Source organism: Eretmochelys imbricata, chromosome 1 (genome assembly GCF_965152235.1).
Source record: "Eretmochelys imbricata isolate rEreImb1 chromosome 1, rEreImb1.hap1, whole genome shotgun sequence".
NCBI classification, from domain to species: domain Eukaryota; kingdom Metazoa; phylum Chordata; order Testudines; family Cheloniidae; genus Eretmochelys; species Eretmochelys imbricata.
In genome coordinates this window covers 79,522,636-79,545,223 of record NC_135572.1, presented here as the reverse complement: position 1 = coordinate 79,545,223, position 22,588 = coordinate 79,522,636, and the positions used below count along the sequence as shown (strand labels likewise).

The following is a 22,588-nucleotide window of genomic DNA, read 5'->3' as shown; positions in this document are numbered from 1 at the left end:
AAAGTTTGGAAAATAACTTTTCCCAATTTCAGGGTTTTGGCTTGGTCCCTTTAAGGATAGAGGACAATCCATAATATTCAGTTTCAGAAGCCATTTTTTCAAAAAGTAGGGTGAGTTTGTATTTGGGCCAGATCTTTAATTAACAATTGTCGGATTACAGAATGAAATTGTCTCTGAAATTGACATTATGCAGGTTATAACAAACAACCCCAACCTACGCACAAAGTTAGACGCTAAAGAATTATTATGTGGAACATTCTAAAATCTAATTCAGACATAAGAATGCACAATTACGATTCTCATTGGCAGGAAAAGAAGCAAATGTTTCAAATAATCCCTGTTTCATATAGTTTAGTAGAAGATTGACAAAATTGTTTTATTCAGTTGTTATAAGTTATCTCAAACTGCAATAATCAATTCTTAAAAGCATCCATACAAATCCATGAAAGCAATTTTCTCCCCTTGTTAAACTATGCCATACATTTATCCTAGATAATGGGACTTTTCTGTGATTGTTCTTTTAAGTTACTGTGACTACAGTTTGGTAATAACTAAATCTCTATGGTTTTATAGTTTAATTTATAACTACAGAATTATCACGGACAAAACTTTTCCAGGAAATGAAACAGAAATAAAAAAGAATGCTAACTATAGTTTGGAACTTTACATCTGTCTCACATAGAATTTCATAGTCATATCAGAGTGGTGACATCAAGTTACTTAAATAATTAGAATTAACTTATTTAAAGCAAACTGTTTAAAAAAAAACTATTGCTCTGCAATAGGAAGGGAGGGTAGCGCAGAAGATTACCTTGCTAGAGAAACTAATATTTCAACATTTGCTCAATGGTTCATGAAATATGAACAGTAAAAACAGCATTTTAGAAAATAAATTTTACCTTTCATATTTATGATATAAACATGACAGACACCTGTCTCAAATCTAACTTGATATATCTTGGTTCACATTTTGTTTCTTAGGGAATGGAGTATTTTGTGTGCACAGTAATGAATTTTCAAAGGTCTGTAGCTCTGTATTTCAGATTAGAATTGAGACAATACATATGCATTTACCATCAAAGCATGCGTACCTGAAAGTTATATTCAAAAAAAGAATTCCTTGCTAGATTCAAGAAAATGTAAATATAAGCTCCACTACTAAACATCTAGTTCAGTTATGGTCCAGGTCAGCTGTAATCCAAAAACTGGCCATCTTATTTTTCTATTTTTTTTATTAAGACTGCACTTAACAAACAAAATTAGATGAAATAATGCAATATTGATTTTGTCTACTGAAACAATCTTATTTTTATAATAGTTATAACTTAAATTTAGGTGGAAGGGAAGAGTGAGTTAGGTTTGATAAAAGTTTATTATTTTAATGTTGTGGTTGATTATTTTTACTTCTTGATGAAATTAAGATAAACATAAATATCAGGCATTTGCCCCAAGTCTAATCATAATTGTGAAATCTTAATTTGGGTTGGCAAAATTCAGAAGCAACAGGCAGAGTGAATACATGTCTGACACATCTACACAGCATCCCACAAGATCAAAGAGAAGGCACATTTCTGCCAGGGTAGTATTGGAAAGCACAGACAGTTGTTTTCTGTTCTATAGTTAGAGAATTTCAATCTCAAGGCTCTGTATTCCTTTTGAAAGGATTCCAGACTTAAAATCAATTCAGAGTTAAATCAAGAAATCCATTCTGAAAATAAATTATCTCAGAGGACTACATAAGCTGGTCAGTACAGAAAGATTTTTAACCTTTTCAAATTAGAATTAAAGAACAACAAGTTTGATACTGTTTTATCAGAAATTTTAATTCTGAAGTGAAAGAACAATTTCTTACCTTACAGTAACTGTGGCTCATTGAGATGTGTTGTTCACACACAGATTCCACTTTAGGTGTGTACATGAACCATGCATGAGAGATTGAAAGCTTTTGAATAGCAATGTCTGCTGGGTCTATGTCTGTGCCTTGGGAGACCTCGTGACCACCATAGTTGTCACATGAGGGGCAGTTGTAGAAATCTGGTGACTTAGAATCCGACATTACAGGAGATATACAGGAGATATACCAATATGGGAGGTGAGAGTCGTGTGTGAAGACTTAACTGTCTATTTAAAAACTCTTCTTTTTTTTTTGGTTAAATATGCTAATAAGCAGAGAACTAAGGAGAGTTCTAAAACAAACTATGTAAAAAGAAAAGATTTAATTAAGCAAGTTGCATTCCAGGATTTTCAGTGTGCTGTAGCAGTGTCCACATGGAATGTTACTTTGTGGCAATCTGATGAGCTGTAGATTTAGAGTAATTTACCATGGAGACGAGCCCTACCACTCATTTCTTCACCCTTGCCTTCCCATTATGCACACACAGCTAAAAAAACAGAAAACACCCTTGGAATGAAGAGGAAATTTCAATGACTGATGCTATCTCATTATTCATAACTCTGGAAGGTGTCAAATTTCATGGTGATATGCACAGTTTAAGAATCTAAAAACAGGAGAAACGAGAGTTACCTTTTCCATAACTGGTGTTCTTCGAGATGTGTTGCTCATGTCTATTCCACAATAGGTATGCGTGCTCGCCACGTGCACCGGAAGTTTTTCCCCTAGCAGTACCGGTAGGGGGTTGCACCCCAGCGACCCTTGGAGTGGTACCTCCATGGTGTGGTATAAGGAGAGCTGTGCGCTCCCCCCACCCTCAGTTCCTTCTTGTCAGACAACTCCAAGAGGGAGTAGAGGGGAAGGAGGGCAAGATGTGGAATAGACATGAGCAACACATCTTGAAGAACACCAGTTACGGAAAAGGTAACTGTTTTTTCTTCTTCGAGTGATTGCTCATGTGTATTCCACAATAGGTGATTACAAGCAATATCTGTTGGAGGTGGGTAGGAGTTCACAAATTCTCAGGATGGAGTACAGCCCTGCTGAACCCGTCGTCATCCCTGGTTTGGGAGACGATCGCATAGTGCGAGATGAACGTGTGAACCGAAGACCACGTGGCAGCCTTACAAATGTCCTGGATGGGAACGTGGGCCAAGAAGGTAGCCAATGAGGCTTGCACTCAAGTTGAGTGCGCCTTCACAATTGGTAGCGAGGGGATACCTGCCAGATCATAACAGGTACGGATGCACGAAGTGATCCAGTTGGGGAGCTGCGGAGTGGAGATCGACTGACCTCTCATGCATTCAGCCGTGGCGATGAACAGTTCTGAACGGCTTGGTCTGCTCGAGGTAGAAAGCCAGAGCCTGTCGCACATCGAGCATGTGGAGACAGTGCTCCTCACTGGAAGCGTGGGGCTTGACGCAGAGGACCGGCAGAAAATTTCCTGACCCATGTGATAGGTGTAGACCACCTTCGGGAGGAATGCAGGGTGTGGGCTGGACCTTTTCCTTATGAAAAACTGTGTATGGAGGCTGGGAGGTCAGGGCCCTGAGCTCAGAGACCAGCCTGGCCGACGTGATCGTGACCAGGAAGGCCACCTTCCACGAGAGGTGGGACCAGGAGCACGTGGCTAGCGGCTCAAACGGGGGCCCCACGAGACAGTCCAACACCAGGTTCAGGTCCCACTGCGGGACTGGGGGCCTAGCATACGGAAAAAGATGGTCCAACCCCTTAAGGAACAGGCCAGTCATAGCATGGGAGAATACCGTGTGACCCTGCACCAGTGGATGGAAGGCCGATAAGGCCACCAGATGCACCTTGACTGATGAGGGCGCCAGGCCCTGGGCCCTAAGGTGGAGAAGGTAGTCCAGGATAAGCTGGATCGGGGTGGCAACCGGGGAAACACCCCGTTCCTCCGCCCATCTGGAGAACCGGGGCCAAGTAGGCGCGGCGCGTGGAGGGCTGCCTGCTTTCTAGGACGACGCGTTGAACCCCTTCCGAGCATGTCCCTTTCTTCCTACCTAACGACTGAGCAGCCACACTGTGAGGTGGAGAGCCACTAGGTTGGGGCGGAGGAGGCAGCCCTGGTCCTGGGAGAGCAGGTCATGGCAATGGCCATGGCGGAGCAACCACCAGGCCCGTGAGGGTCCCGTATCAATGTTGCCTGGGTCATGCCGGGGCAATCAGAAGGACCCGGGCCTTGTCCGTCTTTACTTTTTCCAGGATCTTGCTGATCAGTGGGAACGGGGAGAAGGCATAGAGAAACTGGCCTGACCAGGACAGGAGGAAGGCATCGGAGATAGCGCCCCGTCCCAGACCTCTCCTGGAGCAGAACCGGGGACAGTGCTGGTTACGCCGAGTCACGAACAGGTCCACCTGGGGAGTCCCCCATACTTGGAAAAGCCTGTGAGCCTCTTCTGGGTGGAGAGACCAATCGTGCTGAGAGGAGAAGTCCCTGCTCAAGCAATCTGCCCGGGGGCTCCAGGCACCCAGTAGATGGAAGGCCTGAAGGCAGATGTCATGGGCTATACAGAAATCCCACAGCCTGAGGGCTTTGCGGCAGAGGATCGGCCCCTGCCTTGCCTGTTGATATAGAACACTGAGACTATGTTGTCCGTGAGGACCCTGACCACCCTGCCCTCCAGGTGCGAGTGGAAGGCCACTCACACCAGCCGTACCGCCCTGAGTCCCTTGACGTTTATGTGTAGGGTCAGATCCTGAGCCGACCACAGACCTTGGGTCTGAACATTTCCCCACATGGGCCCCCTCATGTCTGACGCAGGTCTGACGCATCGGACACCAGTTCCAGCGATGGGGCCTTGTCCCTGAAAAGGACACCTTGGAGCATGTTGCTTGGGGCAGATCACCACTGAAGGGAGATGATCACCGAGTGGGGTACAGTGAGGACTTTGTCCATCCTGTCCCAGGCCTGGGAGAACTCTGAGGCCAACCAGAGTTGGAGGGGCCTCATCCGGAGTCTGGTGTGATGGACCATGTATGTGCACGCCGACATGTAACCCAAGAGCTGCAGGCATGCTCTGGCTGTTGTCACTGGGAACCTTGTGACCGTGTCGATAAGCCCCTTCAGGGTCTCAAACCTGTCCAGTGGGAGGGAGGCTCTGGACGACAAGGCGTCCAGGAGCGCCCCGACGAACTGTGTGTGTTGAACCGGAACTAACGTAGACTTGGTGTTGTTTACCAACAGGTCCAAACCGATGAACATGGACAGGAGGAGCGTCATGTGATCCTTCACCTGCAACTGGGAGCTGCCCTTGACTGGGCAGATCAAGATAGGGAAAAATCTTGGACCCCCCAGCACCTGAGGTAGGCTGCTACCACCGACATACATTTTGTAAATACCCTAGGGGCAGTGGATAGGCCAAACAGGAGGACCGTAAATTGGTATTGATTCTGCCCCACCACAAAACAGAGGAAGCATCTGTGCCCCTCGAATATATGAATGTGGAAGTACGCGTACTGCAGATCGAGGGCAGCGTACTAGACCCCGGGATCCAGGGAGGGGACAATGGAGGCCAGGGAGACCATGCAGAACTTGAACTTCACCATGTACTGGTTCAGACCTCGCAGGTCCAGGATGGGCCTGAATCCCCCTTTGGCCTTTGGGATAAGGAAATAGCGGGAGTAGTACCCCTTGCCTTTGAACTCCCTGGGCACTACTTCCACCGCTCCTAGGCCCAGGAGCCGTCCCATCCTCCTGCCCGTCGCCCCAGGAGGGACGGGGGCGGTGGATGGTTGGGCAGGGAGGAAGTAAACTGGAGTGTGTAGCCCTGGGAGATGCGTTGAGGACCCACCGGTCTGAGGTCAGCTGCAACCACTCTGGGAGGAAAGCACACAACTGATTGGAGAAGGGGAGCTTTATTGAGGGTGGATCCCTGGTGAGAACTGGCAGGGCGCCCCCGTCAAAACTACCTTTTCCCCGCCTTCCTGCCCTTGGAGGACCCAGGCTGGGGGGCAGGCCGAGACTGCCTCTGAGAGTGCCTCTTATAGTCCATAGACTTCTGTCATAAATATAAAGGGAAGGGTAAACCCCTTTAAAATCCCTTCTGGCCAGAGGAAAAATCCTCTCACCTGTAAAGGGTTAAGAAGCTAAAGGTAACCTCGCTGGCACCTGACCAAAATGACCAATGAGGAGACAAGATACTTTCAAAAGCTGGGAGGAGGGAGAGAAACAAAGGGTCTGTGTCTCTCTGTCGGTATGCTGCTTTGCCGGGGATAGAACAGGAATGGAGTCTTAGAACTTTTAGTAAGTAATCTAGCTAGGTATGCGTTAAATTATGATTTCTTTAAATGGCTGAGAAAAGAATTGTGCTGAATAGAATGACTATTTCTGTCTCTGTGTTTTTTTTGTAACTTAAGGTTTTGCCTAGAGGGATTCTCTATGTTTTGAATCTAATTACCCTGTAAGGTAGCTACCATCCTGATTTTACAGGGGTGATTCCTTTACTCCTATTTACTTTTATTTCTATTAAAAGTCTTCTTGTAAGAAAACTGAATGCTTTTTCATTGTTCTCAGATCCAAGGGTTTGGGTCTCTGGTCACCTATGCAAATTGGTGAAGATTTTTACCAAACCTTTCCCAGGAAGTGGGGTGCAAGGGTTGGGAGGATTTTGGGGGGAAAGACGTGTCCAAACTACGTTTCCCAGTAAACCCAGTTAGAGTTTGGTGGTGGCAGTGGTAATTCCAAGGACAACAGATAAAATTAATTTGAACCTTGGCGAAGTTTTAACCTAAGCTGATAAAAGTAAGCTTAGGAGGTTTTCATGCAGGTCCCCACATCTGTACCCTAGAGTTCAGAGTGGGGGAGGAACCTTGACAACTTCTCATAGGTGGTCTCGTATTTTGGGTGGGTCACCTGAGGGTACTATGGCTTGAACTTAGATTTACCAGAGCTGGAACATAGAGACCCAGGGTCTGGAGGGTCATGCGGGAGTCTTTCGTGCCATGCAGCTTTGTATGTGTTTGTTCCGCAAACAGAGCTTTGCCATCAATGGGAGATCCTGCATGGCGGTCTGTGCCTCACTGGACAGCCCGGAGAGCAGGAGCCATGATGCCCTTCTCATGGACACAGCAGAGGCCATAGACCTCGCGGCCGTGTCTTTCGCATCAGAAGCCACCTGCAGGCTTGCCCTGGCAGCTGCTGTACCCTCCTCCACCAGCACCTTGAACTCCTTCCTATCGCGCTCCTGAAGGGAATCCTCGAACCTGGGCAGGGAGCCCCACAGATTGAACTCATACCGGCCCAGGAGAGCCTGGTGGTTTGCCACTCGGAACTGAAAGCTCGAGGACAAATACATTTGTCTTCCAAAAGAGTCCAGCCTCCGTGAATCTTTATTTTTTGGGTAAAGGGCTGGCCGGCCCTGCCATTCCCTGTGGTTGACCGACTCGACCACCAGGGAGTTGGGCGCTGGGCGGGTGCATAAGTACTTGTGCCCTTTGGCGGGTACAAAGTACTTGCGTTCTGCCCTCTTAGAGATGAGGGCCAACAAAGCCGGTGTTTGCCACAGGGCATTTGAAATTTCTGCCACCCCTTCATGGAGAGACAAGGCTACCCTGCCCAGTGCCGAAGAAGACAGCATGTTAAACAGGGAGTCTGAGGGCTCCTCCATCTCCTCTGACTGGAGATGGAGGCTTGATGCCACCCTTTTTAAGAATTCTTGGTGGGCCCTAAAGTCCTCCTGCGGGACGGAGGAGGTGGGCCTGTAATCGCCTCATCCGGGGAGGGCGAGGAGGCCAGTGCGGTACTCTAGGTGTCTGCCGGCACCGGAGGGTCCACCACCTGGTCAGTCTCCAGGCATGGTGCCGAGGATATACGTCTCACCGACTCCTTCTTCAGAGGTCTGGAGATGGAAGCCAATGGTCCTTCTGAGGCTCCAGCCACCAAGCAAGCCCTCACTGGGGACTGCGTCAGGGGCCACAGTGCCCACTGGTACCGTTGTGCTGGCCACGGGGCCCGGTGCCTCTGCACCTGCTGCGGCACTGGCGGAGCTGATTGTTCGGCCTGGCTCATCGATGAATGACTACGAATGGAGGCTGGGCTGATGTACGACCTGCCGCTGTCCCCAGACCGGGAGGAGCAGTACCATCGGTAATAGCTGCTCTGTGATTGGCTCTGATGGGCAGATCCGAGATGGCGAGACGCCAGCAATTGACACCCGGGACTGCAGAGGTGACACCTTGACGGGGTCTTGGAGCAGGATTCTGAGCAGGAACAATGTCTATGTCTGTGCCGTGACCGGCTGTGATAACCCCTCCGAGACAAGGACCTTTGGTGACGTCTGCCTCGGTCCCGTTGGCATTCACTCCTCGAGGTGGAGCAGTGCCGAGTGTCTCGGTCAGATGGAACCCAACCAGTCAGTCTGGTGGAGTCGAGGACAATCCACGTGGACTTTGCCCTCAATAGTCGCTGGGTAGCGAACAGTGTTGGGAACATTCCCTGGATCGAGACCGGTACCGAGCCAGGGGCGACTGCGGAGATCCCAGCGACGGCTTGCCCCTGGATTGTGGAGCCGACATCGGCAGTGCTCCTGGTACTGGCATGGATGTAACATCCCAGGCTGCCTGCAGGGCCTCTGGAGTGGCGGGCATCCGGACATCTGGGGAGGCCTGCTCTGAAGGGACCGGGCTACTCTGCTCTACGTGAGTCGGAGGCCTAGAGGCTGGTGGGGATCGAGGACTGCCCAATATGGGTCTAGCCTCTGTCCCAGGTTTACCTTGGTGCCACTGCAAAGAAGCATCTTTCTGGCTTTCTTGGCGTGCCCTATGGATGGGGAGTGGTGCCGACTGGTCGATGACGCTGGAGGGTTGCCGGGCACCGACACCGCAGTGCCCGCTGCTGGCTTGGACGGCGTGCCAGAGTCAGGGTCAGCACTGACTCCATCAGAATGGCCAGGAGCCTAAAGTCCCTTTCTCTCTTGGTCCGAGGCTTAAACAACTTGCAAATCTTGCAACGATTGCTGATATGGGCTTCTCCCAAACAGCACAGACAGTCTGCATGTGGGTCACTCCTTGGAATAGATTACCTACAAGTGTCGCACGACTTAAAACCGGGGCACGGGGCATGCCCCGGCCCAGGCGCTCTAACGAACTGAACTAACTAAACAGCTAACTAACTACAGGTACTAACACTGAACGAACAAGAAGTTCTGGGGATGAGCTACAGCAAAGCTGGAGCAGAGTAGTTCCGACGCACCTCCACTGGCAGAACAGAGGGTGGGGGAAGCGCGCAGCTCCCCTTATACTACGCCATGGAGGCGCCACTCCAGGAGTCACTGGGACACTCCCCCCTACAGTACGACTAGGGGAAAAACTTCTGGCACCGGTGCACGTGGCGAGTATGTACACCTATTGTGGAATACACATGAGCAATCACTCGAAGAACAGAACAGCAGAACGACGATGCTGCCTTGTTGCTGTGTTGGGTGGTGATAGTTGTCGTCTCCATGTTCCTCCCCTTTTTCAAATCCAGTTAGAATTCTCATGGCTGATGCAGTGCTGTGGAAACACAGCACTTTTCTACCACAAAAGTTATTTTGGTACTGCTACTAAAACCTCATCTTTCTTTAGGGAGAGTTTTAATTTCATTCAGATTTCAGGCCAACTTTTCATACCCCAAGTCTAAGCTATTAGCTTATTTTTGCCTTTGATTGCTTTCTGAACCCACTCCTGCATTGAGCTCCACATAAGCAGATCTTTATATCTGCATAGAGCTCTACTGACTACAGGAACTTGTATATGAGTGTAGGGGTTCATTTGCATGGACCCCACCATTGCAGGACTGGGGCCTCTGCCAAAAAAGAAGAAAAAAAAAAAAAAAAGCTTGTGATCTGCAGTATGTTGTTACTAAACTACCAGCTGATAATTGACCTCCCTATTTAGAGCTATCAGAAAAATCCAGAGATGGGACCCCTATTCCATATCAAGTATTGTTTCAAGTTTAGCAAGTGCAATGGATGAGACCAGTGTTTATTCATCCACAGAAAGTGGGACAGCATCAAGGATATCACCCCCCTTCCAGGCACTGGCACAGCTGAAGACCTGAGATGTCTATTTATCATTGCCTCACAAATTTTACTTTTAATAAGAGAATTTCTGGCACTTACCTTAATGTAAAAATCTAGTTTAAAAGTTCAAAGTATTTCTTCATAATCTGTTGAACTACTTTTACCTTTAGGTGCCTAGTACTGCTTCCATAAACTCATGTTTAAAAAGTTCCTATTATAGTAACAATATTTTAGATGACAGAATGAATAATCTCTCTATGAAAGCATTGTGTAATACTGTATATTAAGGATACTACATAAAATGTGTGTATTTCTATTTGCACATTTTTACTGCATATGCATCACAACTTTGCAATCTTTACTACGAAAAGTTATGCATCCTAAAAGAATGCTTCCAATAAATTTACTAAGAGTGAGCTACTGGCATTTTTGAGAACTAATGTACAATGGACTCTTAAATACAGTATAAAATAATATGTCGCATTTTATACCATCTTTCATCAAAGAACCCCAAAGCACTTTATCAACAATTAAACTGACAACATTCCTGTAAGGCAGGTAAGTAATAATATAACTACTTTACAAGTGAGGAAACTCAGAGACAGAAAGAGTAAGTGTATTGCCCAGCATCACACAGTGAGTAAGATGGCAGAGTTGGGAGTAGAAACCAGAACTCCCTTTTCTAAGTGCGCAGCTGACACACTGCCTATAGATTTCTAAAATCTATAGAATATAAAATATTACTTTCCCAAGTTTTAACTGCAGAAAAACATCCATGCTAAAGTTATGCTAAAATAGGAAGATTACCTCACGATGATTTAGAAGTCTTTCCAAATCTGCTCCCATTTGATTCTTGACACGGAGCAAAGCTGTCTTTTCTTTATTTAAAAGGCTGGTAGAAAGAGGATAAGAAATACAGTACTAGCAACAGATAATCTCTTCTAATCTTGTCTGGTTGAAACATGCATTTTTAAAGCTAAATACTGGCAACAATGCATGTGCTCAAGCAATTGTATAAAATAATCCTTTATTCAAAAATTGTAGGTTGTTAATGCATCTGAAAAGACAGGTATATGTGAATGCTTGCTTTAATCAAATAACAGAATTGAAGATCACTGATTCATTTACATACAACACCACAGTAAAAAAAACAAACCCTGATTTGATTTAAAGTGTGATTCTTCTCTTTAGAACTGGCATCACAGAATTCTATTTTTATTGTGTCAGTAACTTCTAGATAAATTTATCTCAATTTTACAAGCAAAAATAGATTTGTTTACTTCTAGCCCTCGAACCTGAACCTGAGGTGTTCTCTCATTCTTATGCATCATCACCAGTAGTAAAGGTTTGGCAAACCATGTTATATCCTCAATCTCTGCTGTGTAATTTTTGCCTCCACTGGATTTGTGCTGGTGTAACTGATGGCCATGTAATTGGATTTTTATAAATTCTGTTGATGATGCATGAGAGTCCAACTTGCACCCTCTTAGCTTTGTGGTCTCTGCAGAAGTAGTAAAAAAATTATTTTTGTCACATATTATTTAGTACTATGGTAGCATCCATAATCTCAGGTTTATCTTGAACAAGCATATAACTTTGAAACAATGGGATGTATTAAAAGACCCAGTGTCATGCTTAACTTTAATTGTCCTTCCTTTTGTTAGCTTACACCATTGTATTAACTTGTAAAACAATTTTTCTCTATAAATTCTGATTCTAGGCAGCTACTCTGGAGGAGGTTGTGAAGTCTACTATAACAGGGTTTAAAAGAGAACTGGATAAATTAATGGCAGTTAAGTCCATTAACAGCTATTAGCCAAGATGGGTAAAGGAATGGTGGTCCTTGCCTCTGTTTGTCAGAGGGTGGAGATGGATGGCAGGAGAGAGATCACTAGATCATTACCTGTTAGGTTCACTCCCTCTGGGGCACCTGGCATTGGCCACTGTCGGTAGAGAGGATACTGGGCTGGATGGACCTTTGGTCTGACTCAGTATGGCCATTCTTATGTTCTTTTCCAGTTTAATTAAATGTATTTCCATATTCAGCTTTAGCGTCAGACTCCAGGAATAAATGCCAGATTGACAGACCCGTAAGATTTGTATATGTTCTTGCCCAATTTTGTTTCCATAGTCCCAAGAATTCAGAAAAAGGGGACTGATGTGAGCATCACATGACCAAACCAAACCAAATAATCTTCACAACAGGTTAAACTTGAAATCAATACCACAATAAAATGATTAGTCATATAGCAGTAAAAACAGATTATGAACTCAGAAACAGTCTAAGAAGGAAACACATTATAAACTGAATGGAATATTTAGATATGATGCAAGCACACCAAATGTTTAATGTTCAGGATATAAATTTTATAGAAATGATCAATCAACTGCATCATACATTTTTTAAAAATGGCCATATACCTATGACTTTTTCCATTTTAGAACAGCAACATCGATTTTGGATTTGGGTACTTCCTGGGAATTAACAACCTGTTCAAGTAAATAGCCCTTGATTGCGCTTTAGGGCCACCAGCTCCTTCCAGGCAGTCATTACTTTCCCAGGAAGTGTCCTGCAACTTGATTCATACTGCTTAAGCTATGTTTTCAAAGTCTCACTATATTTTAAACTATTTTAATTATACATTTTTAATTTAAGCAGTACTTTTATCCTCTGTCATTTTTAACACATACTGAAGCTGCTGAACTCAGTGTTCTTTCTATATGCATATCTTGTTACTCAGTGATACTTTAGTTTTTCTTGGACTTATGTATTTTATAAACAGCAGAAACCAACATTTTAGAGTTGGAGTTCTTGTGCATGACTCACAAACTTAAAGAAACCACAACATGAAGTTCCTTGTATACCTTTACAGTATATTGTGCAAGAGTATACTTCACTGTTAATTATTAGTCAGAAGCTCATGTCTGAAGTTCAGTTTCATCCGCTGAATTAAATATATTCCAGTTATACTGCTTCTTTCCCTTCTGAATCAACAAACCATGATTGCTCCATAAAGTGAAGCTATAGCAGTGTTCTAATTTTTGCTTATGAGCAAATTTAAAGATGAAACTGTGCTGTTTGATTTTGTTTTGTTAACTCAAGGTTTGTCTACAAAATTAAGTTCACATAAGTTAGGTCAACCTACAAACACTGCAGTAATTAAATCCCGCTCCCCATCTCTCACCAAGAGGCAGCTGGGCTCAGGCTCCCCTGACCCCGTTCCTCAATCCCGCACCGGGAAGGAGCCAGGCTCAGGCTGTCCCTCCACTCCTGCCCAATCCCTAACTGGGAGGTGGCAGCAGGGCTCCAGGCTGTCAGTCCCGGCAGGGGGACTCTGCGTTGTGAGCCCTGTGCAAGGCTGACAGCCAACACGTGATGTAAGTAATATATTTCCCTAACTACATCGACCTAAGTGTTACACCTTTTGAAGAGATGGAGTTATTAGGTTGATGTGGTGGGCGACTAGTGTAGTCCCGGACGATTGGAAAAAGGTAGATACTGGAATGGGTTACCTAGGGAGGTGATGCAGTCTCCATCCTTGGAGGTTTTTAAGGCCCGGCTTGACAAAGCCCTGGCTGGGATGATTTAGTTGGGGTTGGTCCTGCTTTGAGCAGGGGGTTGGACTAGATGACCTCCTGAAGTCTCTTCCAACCCTAATCTTCGACGATTCTATGACTTACGTCGGTGGGAGCACCATTCTAGTGTAGACGCTTACATAGTTACGTTGACGTAAACTGCCTTATGGTTATGTAGACCTAACTCTAGTGTAGACCAGACCTCAGTCTTCAGTCAGTACTGTGAATACAGAATTGTCAGAAAGTGCCAATTTCCAGATTTAGAACAGCTTTTTTCTTGGTGTTCATCCATTGTTGGAGTAAAGGGGAAAAAATGTACACTTCTGCAAATATAGCAGATAAGATACACACAAATTAAATTAGTGGAAAAGTGGAGCTATCAGAGACAACTTTATTAACATGCATAATAGTAACTACCAAAAAATATCAGAGAGCAGGAAGCCTTCCAAGGTCAATTTTGGGAAGGAGCTTATCTTTCTTCATTATCATTAACAAAAGTGCTGACTTGGCACTCCAAATCACAGCATCCAACATGCCAATCATTTCTGCATCCCAGCTGGAAAAGGCTCTAAATCTTGGGCTCACATGGCCAAACTTTCATCACTGCTAGTGGTTTCTTTCTAATCTGGTTGAGGACAATTACCTTAGGTCCCAAATCCCTACAACTGGGACCCCACAAACACCCATCAGCCAATGAATTAAGTTTTAACACATTTATTTAGTCTTCAGTCAAGGAATATCAGAAATGAGCTCCTCAACCAAGATTGGAGGCATCTATGATAACTATTGGTGATAGAGATGCAGATTGAAAAAGACTCCCTTAAGCAAATTGCCCTTTTATATCCACCACTTGAGAGACTTTTGAACTTTCAGAACAAGAGTCAAAAATGCATTCATGCGGTGTATGAAGTCACACCCAGTTTTTAATGGTTTCATCTACATTTGCGCATAAAATGTCACATACGTGAAAGAGGTGATGAGGTTTGTCAAAAAAGTGCATTAACTTTTGAGGTTTCTGTTTCAAGAGGAGCTTGGGAAAACGTCAAAAAAACGCTTTCCTCTGGAAGGAAAATATTGACTTCTATTGAATCAGAGATATCCCCAATGAAAGCTGTGGGATATCACCTTTCATTGGGGACATCTGGGGTGGTTTTCTATCCAGTTTAGCTGCATATCTAGCGTTTTAAACAGATGGTTCCTCTTCAAGTGGTTATACACATGCATTCCACTCAACTGTACTTTCTTTCCAGAGATTCCTCCAAATCAAACAACCATCCATGTGTGGATACATATTCATTCCCTGTCATCTAAAGAGGTATGCTGCCACTATAGCCAAGTCCCAGTTCTGCATTCCCAGTGCTGTATAGTCTGAAGGGGAAGACTTTTAATTGACAGTGGTTGTTTCACAGTGGTGTGAATGTATGCATCTCTTAAGTAGTTACTATATAACTACTGGATAGTTAAAATTTTAACTTTGCTTCAGAAATGAACTCTGGGACTTGTCTTTTATTTATGCCTCAGATTACACCTCTCCCAGCTCAAAGGACAGCTCCATCATATAATCTCTCTCTGGCTCCAAACTATTTCCCTGATTCCATATGAAGTCTGGTTTGTTCCTCTATGCTCCCATGATCTTCCTTTTCTTCCCACCATCTCTCCCCAACTCCAAGCTCCTCTTTAAATCCAACTCTTTCCCTATTGCCTCTCTCCAGCTCTGTGAGACAGGAAAAACCTGGATGCAAGAACTGCAGTATGTAAAACTGGTTTAGAGAATGATGCAGTGGCAAAGTCTCAAATGTTATGACAGTAATATTATTTTCTAAGTTGGGATGCAGATAAATATAAAAATGACATACACAACATTTTTTGGTATTTACCTGACATCTTTCTGAAGTTGTGCAATATGTTCTTTCTGTAAATGTATCTGAGAATCTCTCTGTTGTACAGACTCAATGAGGTACTTGTATGGCTGTTGTACTTGACTCAACAAAGAATTGGCTCTGTGAAGCTGACAAAAGAAAAAATGTATTTATTTTAAAATTATAAAGTAGTACACCACATTATGATCATATAAAACGGATAATCTGACAATAAAAACCCCTCAAACCATGGTGCCAATTCCCTTTAATCCACAACTGCTCCTCTCCTCTAATTTGATTCTAGATCCATTTGAATCTGATTTCTGACCTCTATACTCCACTGAAACTGTTGTCACCAGAATTTTTAATGGCCTCCTACCTTTCAAGTCTCAGAGTCTTTTCTCCACTTCATCTTCCTCAATATCTTGGCTTTCTTCGACACCACTGACACACCCCTCTTCTTGAGCACTTGTCTTCCCCGGCTTTCATGACTCCATAGTCTGTATTCAGTCTCATTTGGTGGGGTCCTCAAGGGCTCTGTCTTTTTTTCCTTTCCTTTTCTCTAAGCCCTATCTTTGGATGATCTTATCTGTAAACATGACTTCAGCTATCTTGTTTATACTGATGACTCCTCCCTTCCCTCCCCATTTGTTTTATCCATCTGTTGGGCTTTTGTCATCTTCTAAGATTGCAAACTTTTTGGGACGGGTAATGCTTTTTATCAAATGCATGTGTACAGCACCTAGCACAAGGACATAATTCTTGATTATGGCTTCAAGATGCTACCTCAATACAGATAAATAATAAATCATGTCACACAGAATTAGTCAAAAATTCCAAGTAAGTTGTTGGTGATAGGTGTGCCTCAAGTGGAAAATTAGCATAGGAAAGTACTCAAGAATCACACATCAGTCCAACTGTATTTTTCCAATAGTTGCATTTCAGGTTAGTCCACGAAATGCTAACACCTACAACTTGTGGTTTTCTTCTTTATAGTTAATACATTTTATAAAAACAAAATCCCTGTTTCACAAAGTAAATCTTTTTAGTTTAGTTTAATAAATTGCAGTGTATATTACACCAAACAGATTTTCTGTTTGTAACTAACATGCTAAATTAGAAACTATAATTGATGAACAGTCTTTCATTCTAAATATTTACTCACTAAATTTCTGAATCCCACAATATTCAAATATTTTAAGACTTTTGAAACAGAAGATGATGGGAGAAAAGCCCATCTGCAGGCTTTCAATATCATTTATTAAAGGTATTTCATTACAATAAAGCTTTTGTACCATATACTTGCATGAATTGTCAGTTTTTAAATTAATATGCTCCAATAGCTGGTTATACGACTGGATCATTATTATACTGCAATAATTCACCTATAGTCATGATTTATAATCACAATATAGTAGTAAAATGTAAGTTAATTCATATAGTCTATTTGGAAAAGCACTACAATCAATACTATAGGAAACAGCATGTGAGATACCTTTATAAAAATGAGACTAGAATATTTCGCTAGTCCCTGGTAGCATCTACTAGAGATATTGGGCATGACTCTATATTGACTTTGCACCTTGGATAGTCATTCGACATATGCAATCAGAGTACAAAACATTACCTTTCTGATTTTCTAGCATTTTACACCAACTTTGCACGAGCACGAATAACTGCACAAAGTGTAAGGCAATGGAGAACCAGACCCACTTTACACTTCGATGATAAATCATGATAATTCATAGTTCAGAACTAGAAAAGTCTCCAATAATACTGTCGTTATCAGGGTTTCCTACCCCATAATACCGCCTTGCCTTCACTAGACAATTGAATCATTGACATGATACAGGACATATCACGCCCTGGTCTACTCTGACTGGCGATTCATAGCCAGTACTGTCAGATAACTCTCCACTATCATGTTTAGACATGATACATATTTTAATTAAGACAAGCCCCTGTGTCTCAATTTGCTTTGGCAAATGAGGGACACATAATTCACCAATGGAGCAGATGACAGGAGATAGCAATGGTTTTGAGCTGTGCTGGTGGTAAACTGCAGGTTCTAAATTTGACAGAGCAGAGAGGCCTATAAGTCTTAACATCTCTTAAATGTGCAAAGAATCCATTAAGTGGCTTTTCATTTCTGATTACACTTCTGTGAATAAACACAAAAAAGTAAATCCTTTGTAGGTTAATTTAAAATGGATGTAAATTTTAAATTAATTTCTAAAGACATATAACTTGGAGCAAGAGATACTAAGTATGGATTTATTAAAGGGTGATCACTTACAAGTATGTTTTCCTTTTGCCATCTTATGAAACTGATTTGCTAAAATAACACTTAGCTATTTATACTGTTTTCTACGTTTTCAAAGTGGTATTCAAACATTAACTGAAGTGCATTCTCACACTTCTTTCAAGTGTAAACATATTGCATTTACCAACTTTTTTTCTTTGTAACTAGTGTTTCTTTTAACTTCTATGTATCAGCTTCCAATGTAGAACATTCATTTCATTTTTTTTCACATGTACCATGTCAAGTACAGCCTTCAAATTCCCCATTATAAGATATTGTTAGAAAGATGAAAGGCCTAAATTTTTAAGTCTAAAGGTAGAAACCTAAATCTATAAATTAGCTAAGTTATGTCAGCTAAATTAGAAGCCTGACTGTCAGAGGTCATAAGTACCACCACTCCCTTAAAGTTAATCCACTACCCGACTCCTTCTAGTCCCCGCCCTGGTGTAGGAACCATTATGCCAAGTGGAGATTGTTAGAACTCACTGGCCATTGCCCCCTCTAACTTCTGCCACATCCCCTAGCCAACACAGTTGACTCTATGGAAGACAGAGTTTCACACACGGAGGGAATGCTCATTTAGTACACCTGTGTAGACCCTGTATGCTGCAGGAGCAACACAAAGGGGCCATATCATGGGTCAAGATCTGGCTCATTAATTTTAAGGAAATTGTCTTAATTCACTGCCACAGACACAAGTGAAAAGTATTCTGTTTCTGAGATATAGACTATATTATTTGATCTTAACTCATTTTTGGCCCTTTAATCTATTGTTTTATCTTTCGCTTGTATTCCTATTAGTCCTTCCCTTTACAGATCCCTTGTGATTTCCTTGTTTACTGTTTATCCTTGCTGCTATTCTTTGGTTTACTGTATTAACTTTTATAGTTTTTGACAGACGTGTAATAAACTTTTTTTAAACTCCTCCATAGTTTCTGAATGTTAAATCAAATTCCCAATATTAAAATCAAGTTGTGATAACATACTACTCTCCTCTCACGTTTACTAAAATTAGCACACATTCAGAATATCATCTGATTTTGTTTGACTGCATAACAGCTTTTATGTACTTCAGACGATATTTTAGATACTTATGTAATTTATTAATTTAGCCAGTGTTTCAGGGAATTACTGTGTATTTTAAACCTACCATTGTTAAACCTCAAATCTATTAAAAGCTATCATTTATTGCTATAAACATTTTCATTTTATCTCCCACAAAGTCAAACAAGTTTCCAACTGTTTTTCCGTTCAATTATCTTTAAATGCTGTAGCTGTGCTTCCTAATATATGCGAAAATACATAAGTAAAAAATGTCAGTCACCTATAAAAGTAAGTTCATGAATATGGTATTACGATAAAATATATATTGTTTGAACCCATTTACGTTAGCCTGCCATTCTTCACCTTTGAAAGGCAAAGAGCACTGTTATGGTTTTATTTTTAGACTCATCCATATGCTAGAAAAGAGCACCTACTTTAATAATGATTTTGATGTAACTGAAAAATGCAACAAAAATAATATTCAAATATAACTCAAGTGCAACAGTACAATTTTATATCATCCATTACATTGACTATAAAAATCTTCTTCTGACGATACAATTTTTGCTAATTTAGTAAAAATGACATGAGCCTTTGTTCTTACTCTATAACCATTACTTAATAGGAATGCAAACACAGCACAGATTTAAACAAGCACAATATAGTTTTAAACAAAATAAAATAGTTTTTTTTCATACTGTCTCATGTCAGCTAACAATCAAATTACTTCCCCCTTTTTGTTATAGGTTATCTTTCAAGTATCTTTTACAAGAACCTTTCCAAACACGCTCCCTGCTACAGTGTAGACATACTCTTAGAGGCACAGCACAGAACTCACAGACTAAGGAGAAATAAGAGAAAGGTATTTTAAAGCAACATTAGTGCTTTCTGATTCTGAGCTGTTCTGGAGACTGGTGCAGTCTCCAACGCAGTACAGGTAGCCCTCCAGGGCTGTCTACAGTAGAGCCTGTCCCCAGCCATGCTGTCCACATTTTCTGCAACATTGTATATTGCAGCTTCATTCCCCACACCAGAGCAAGGGAGGGGATCCTGGAATGTAGCCTGCTGCAGTCTCTCTCAGCCCTGGTCTACACTAAGACTTTTGGTCGAATTTAGCAGCGTTAAATCGATGTAAACCTGCACCCGTCCACACGATGAAGCCCTTTATTTCAACTTAAAGGGCTCTTAAAATCGATTTCCGTACTCCACCCCTGACAAATGGATTAGCGCTTAAATCGGCCTTGCCGGGTCGAATTTGGGGTACTGTGGACACAAGTCGACGGTATTGGCCTCCAGGAGCTATCCCAGAGTGCTCCATTGTGACCGCTCTGGACAGCACTCTCAACTCAGATACACTGGCCAGGTAGACAGGAAAAGAACTGCGAACTTTTGAATCTCATTTCCTGTTTGGCCAGCGTGGCAAGCTGCAGGTGACCATGCAGAGCTCATCAGCAGAGGTGACCATGATGGAGTCCCAGAATCGCAAAAGAGCTCCAGCATGGACTGAACGGGAGGTACGGGATCTGATCGCTGTACGGGGAGAGGAATCCGTGCTCCAGTTCCAGTTTTCGAAATGCCAAAACCTTTGTCAAAATCTCCCAGGGCATGAAGAACAGAGGCCATAACAGGGATCCGAAGCAGTGCCACGTGAAACCTAAGGAGCTGAGGCAAGCCTACCAGAAAACCAGAGGGGTGAACGGCCTCTCTGGGTCAGAGCCCCAAACATGCCGATTCTATGATGAGCTGCATGCCATTTTAGGGGGCGCAGCCACCACTACCCCAGCCGTGTTGTTTGACTCCTTCAATGGAGATGGAGGCAACACAGAAGCAGGTTTTGGGGACAAAGAAGATGATGATGAGGAGGAGGAGGTTGTAGATAGCTCACAGCAAGCAAGCGGAGAAACCGGTTTTCCTGACAGCCAGGAACTGTTTCACCCTGGAGCTGGAGCCAGTATCCCCCAAACCCACCCAAGGCTGCCTCCTGGACCCGGCAGGCGGAGAAGGGACCTCTGGTGAGCGTATCTTTTAAAATACTATACATGGTTTAAAAGCAAGCATGTGAAAGGATTAATTTGCCCTGGCATTCGCGGCTCTCCTGGATGTACTCCCAAAGCCTTTGCAAAAAGTTTCTGGGGAGGGCAGCCTTATTGCGTCCTTCACAGTAGGACACTTTACCACGCTAGGCCAGTAACATGTACTCAGGAATCATTGTACAACAAAGCATTGCAGTGTATGTTTGCTGGCGTTCAAACAACATCCGTTCTTTATCTTTCTGTGTTATCCTCAGGAGAGTGAGATATCATTCATGGTCTCCTGGTTGAAATAGGGTGCTTTTCTTCAGGGGACATTCAGAGGAGCCCATTCCTGCTGGGCTGTTTGCCTGTGGCTGAACAGAAATGTTCCCCGCTGTTAGCCACGGGGAGGGGGGAGGGTTGAGGGGGTAGCCATGCAGTGGGGGGAGGCAAAATGCGACCTTGTAATGAAAGCACATGTGCTATGTATGTAATGTTAACAGCAAGGTTTACCCTGAAAGACTGTAGCCACTGTTTTATAAAATGTGTCTTTTTAAATACCGCTTTTTTTTTCTCCACCAGCTGCATGTGTTTCAATGATCACATGATCTTCTCCTTCCCAGAGGCTAGTGAAGATTAGAAAGAAAAAAAAAACGCACTCCTGATGAAATGTTCTCTGAGTTCATGCTGTCCTCCCACACTGACAGAGCACAGACGAATGCGTGGAGGCAAATAATGTCAGAGTGCAGGAAAGCACAAAATGACCGGGAGGAGAGCTGGCGGGCTGAAGACAGGGCTCAAGCTCAAATGTGGTGGCAGCATGATGAGAGGAGGCAGGATTCAATGCTGAGGCTGCTGGAGGATCAAACCAATATGCTCCAGTGTATGGCTGAGCTGCAGCAAAGGCAGCTGGAGCACAGACTGCCACTACAGCCCCTGTGTAACCAACCGCCCTCCTCCCCAGGTTCCATCGCCTCCACACCCAGACGCCCAAGAACGCAGTGGGGGGGCCACCGGCCAATCAGCCACTCCGCCACAGAGGATTGCCCAAAAAAAAGAAGGCTGGCATTCAATAAATTTTAAAGTTGTAAACTTTTAAAGTGCTGTGTGGCATTTCCTTCCCTCCTCCACCACCCCTCCTGGGCTACCTTGGTAGTCGTCCCCCTATTTGTGTGATGAATGAATAAAGAATGCATGAATGTGAAGCAACAATGACTTTATTGCCTCTGCAAGCAATGATTAAAGGGAGGAAAGGAATCATAGAATCATAGAATATCAGGGTTGGAAGGGACCCCTGAAGGTCATCTAGTCCAACCCCCTGCTCGAAGCAGGACCAATTCCCAGTTAAATCATCCCAGCCAGGGCTTTGTCAAGCCTGACCTTAAAAACTTCTAAGGAAGGAGATTCCACCACCTCCCTAGGCAACGCATTCCAGTGTTTCACCACCCTCTTAGTGAAAAAGTTTTTCCTAATATCCAATCTAAACCTGGGAGGGTGGTTAGCTTGCAGGGAAGTAGAGTGAACCAAGGGGCGGGGGGTTTCATTAAAGAGAACTTTCACACCGTAGCCTGGCCAGTCATGAAACTGGTTTTCAAAGCTTCTCTGATGCGTACCGCGCCCTCCTGTGCTCTTCTAACCGCCCTGGTGTTTGGCTGCACGTAACCAGCAGCCAGGCGATTTGCCTCAACCTCCCACCCCACCATAAACGTCTCCCCCTTACTCTCACAGATATTGTGGAGCACACAGCAAGCAGTAATAACAGTGGGAATATTGGTTTCGCTGAGGTCTAAGCGAGTCAGTAAACTGCGCCAGCGCACCTTTAAACGTCCAAATGCACATTCTACCACCATTCTGCACTTGCTCAGCCTGTAGTTGAACAGCTC

The 22,588-nt window shown here is 43.6% G+C and overlaps 1 protein-coding gene across 4 annotated transcripts in view; it reads right to left on the bottom strand.

Moving 5' to 3' along the window:
• The window catches only part of PIBF1 (progesterone immunomodulatory binding factor 1), a 168,978-nt gene that overhangs the window by 22,541 nt on the left and 123,849 nt on the right, over window positions 1-22,588 (bottom strand). For all 4 annotated transcript variants that reach the window (XM_077812313.1, XM_077812323.1, XM_077812331.1 and 1 more), the window contains exons 15-16: window positions 15,366-15,496; window positions 10,720-10,804 (exon numbers count right to left, since the gene is read on the bottom strand). In XM_077812313.1, coding sequence (XP_077668439.1) covers window positions 10,720-10,804; window positions 15,366-15,496 — 216 coding nt within the window. The remainder of the gene's footprint in view (window positions 1-10,719; window positions 10,805-15,365; window positions 15,497-22,588) is intronic.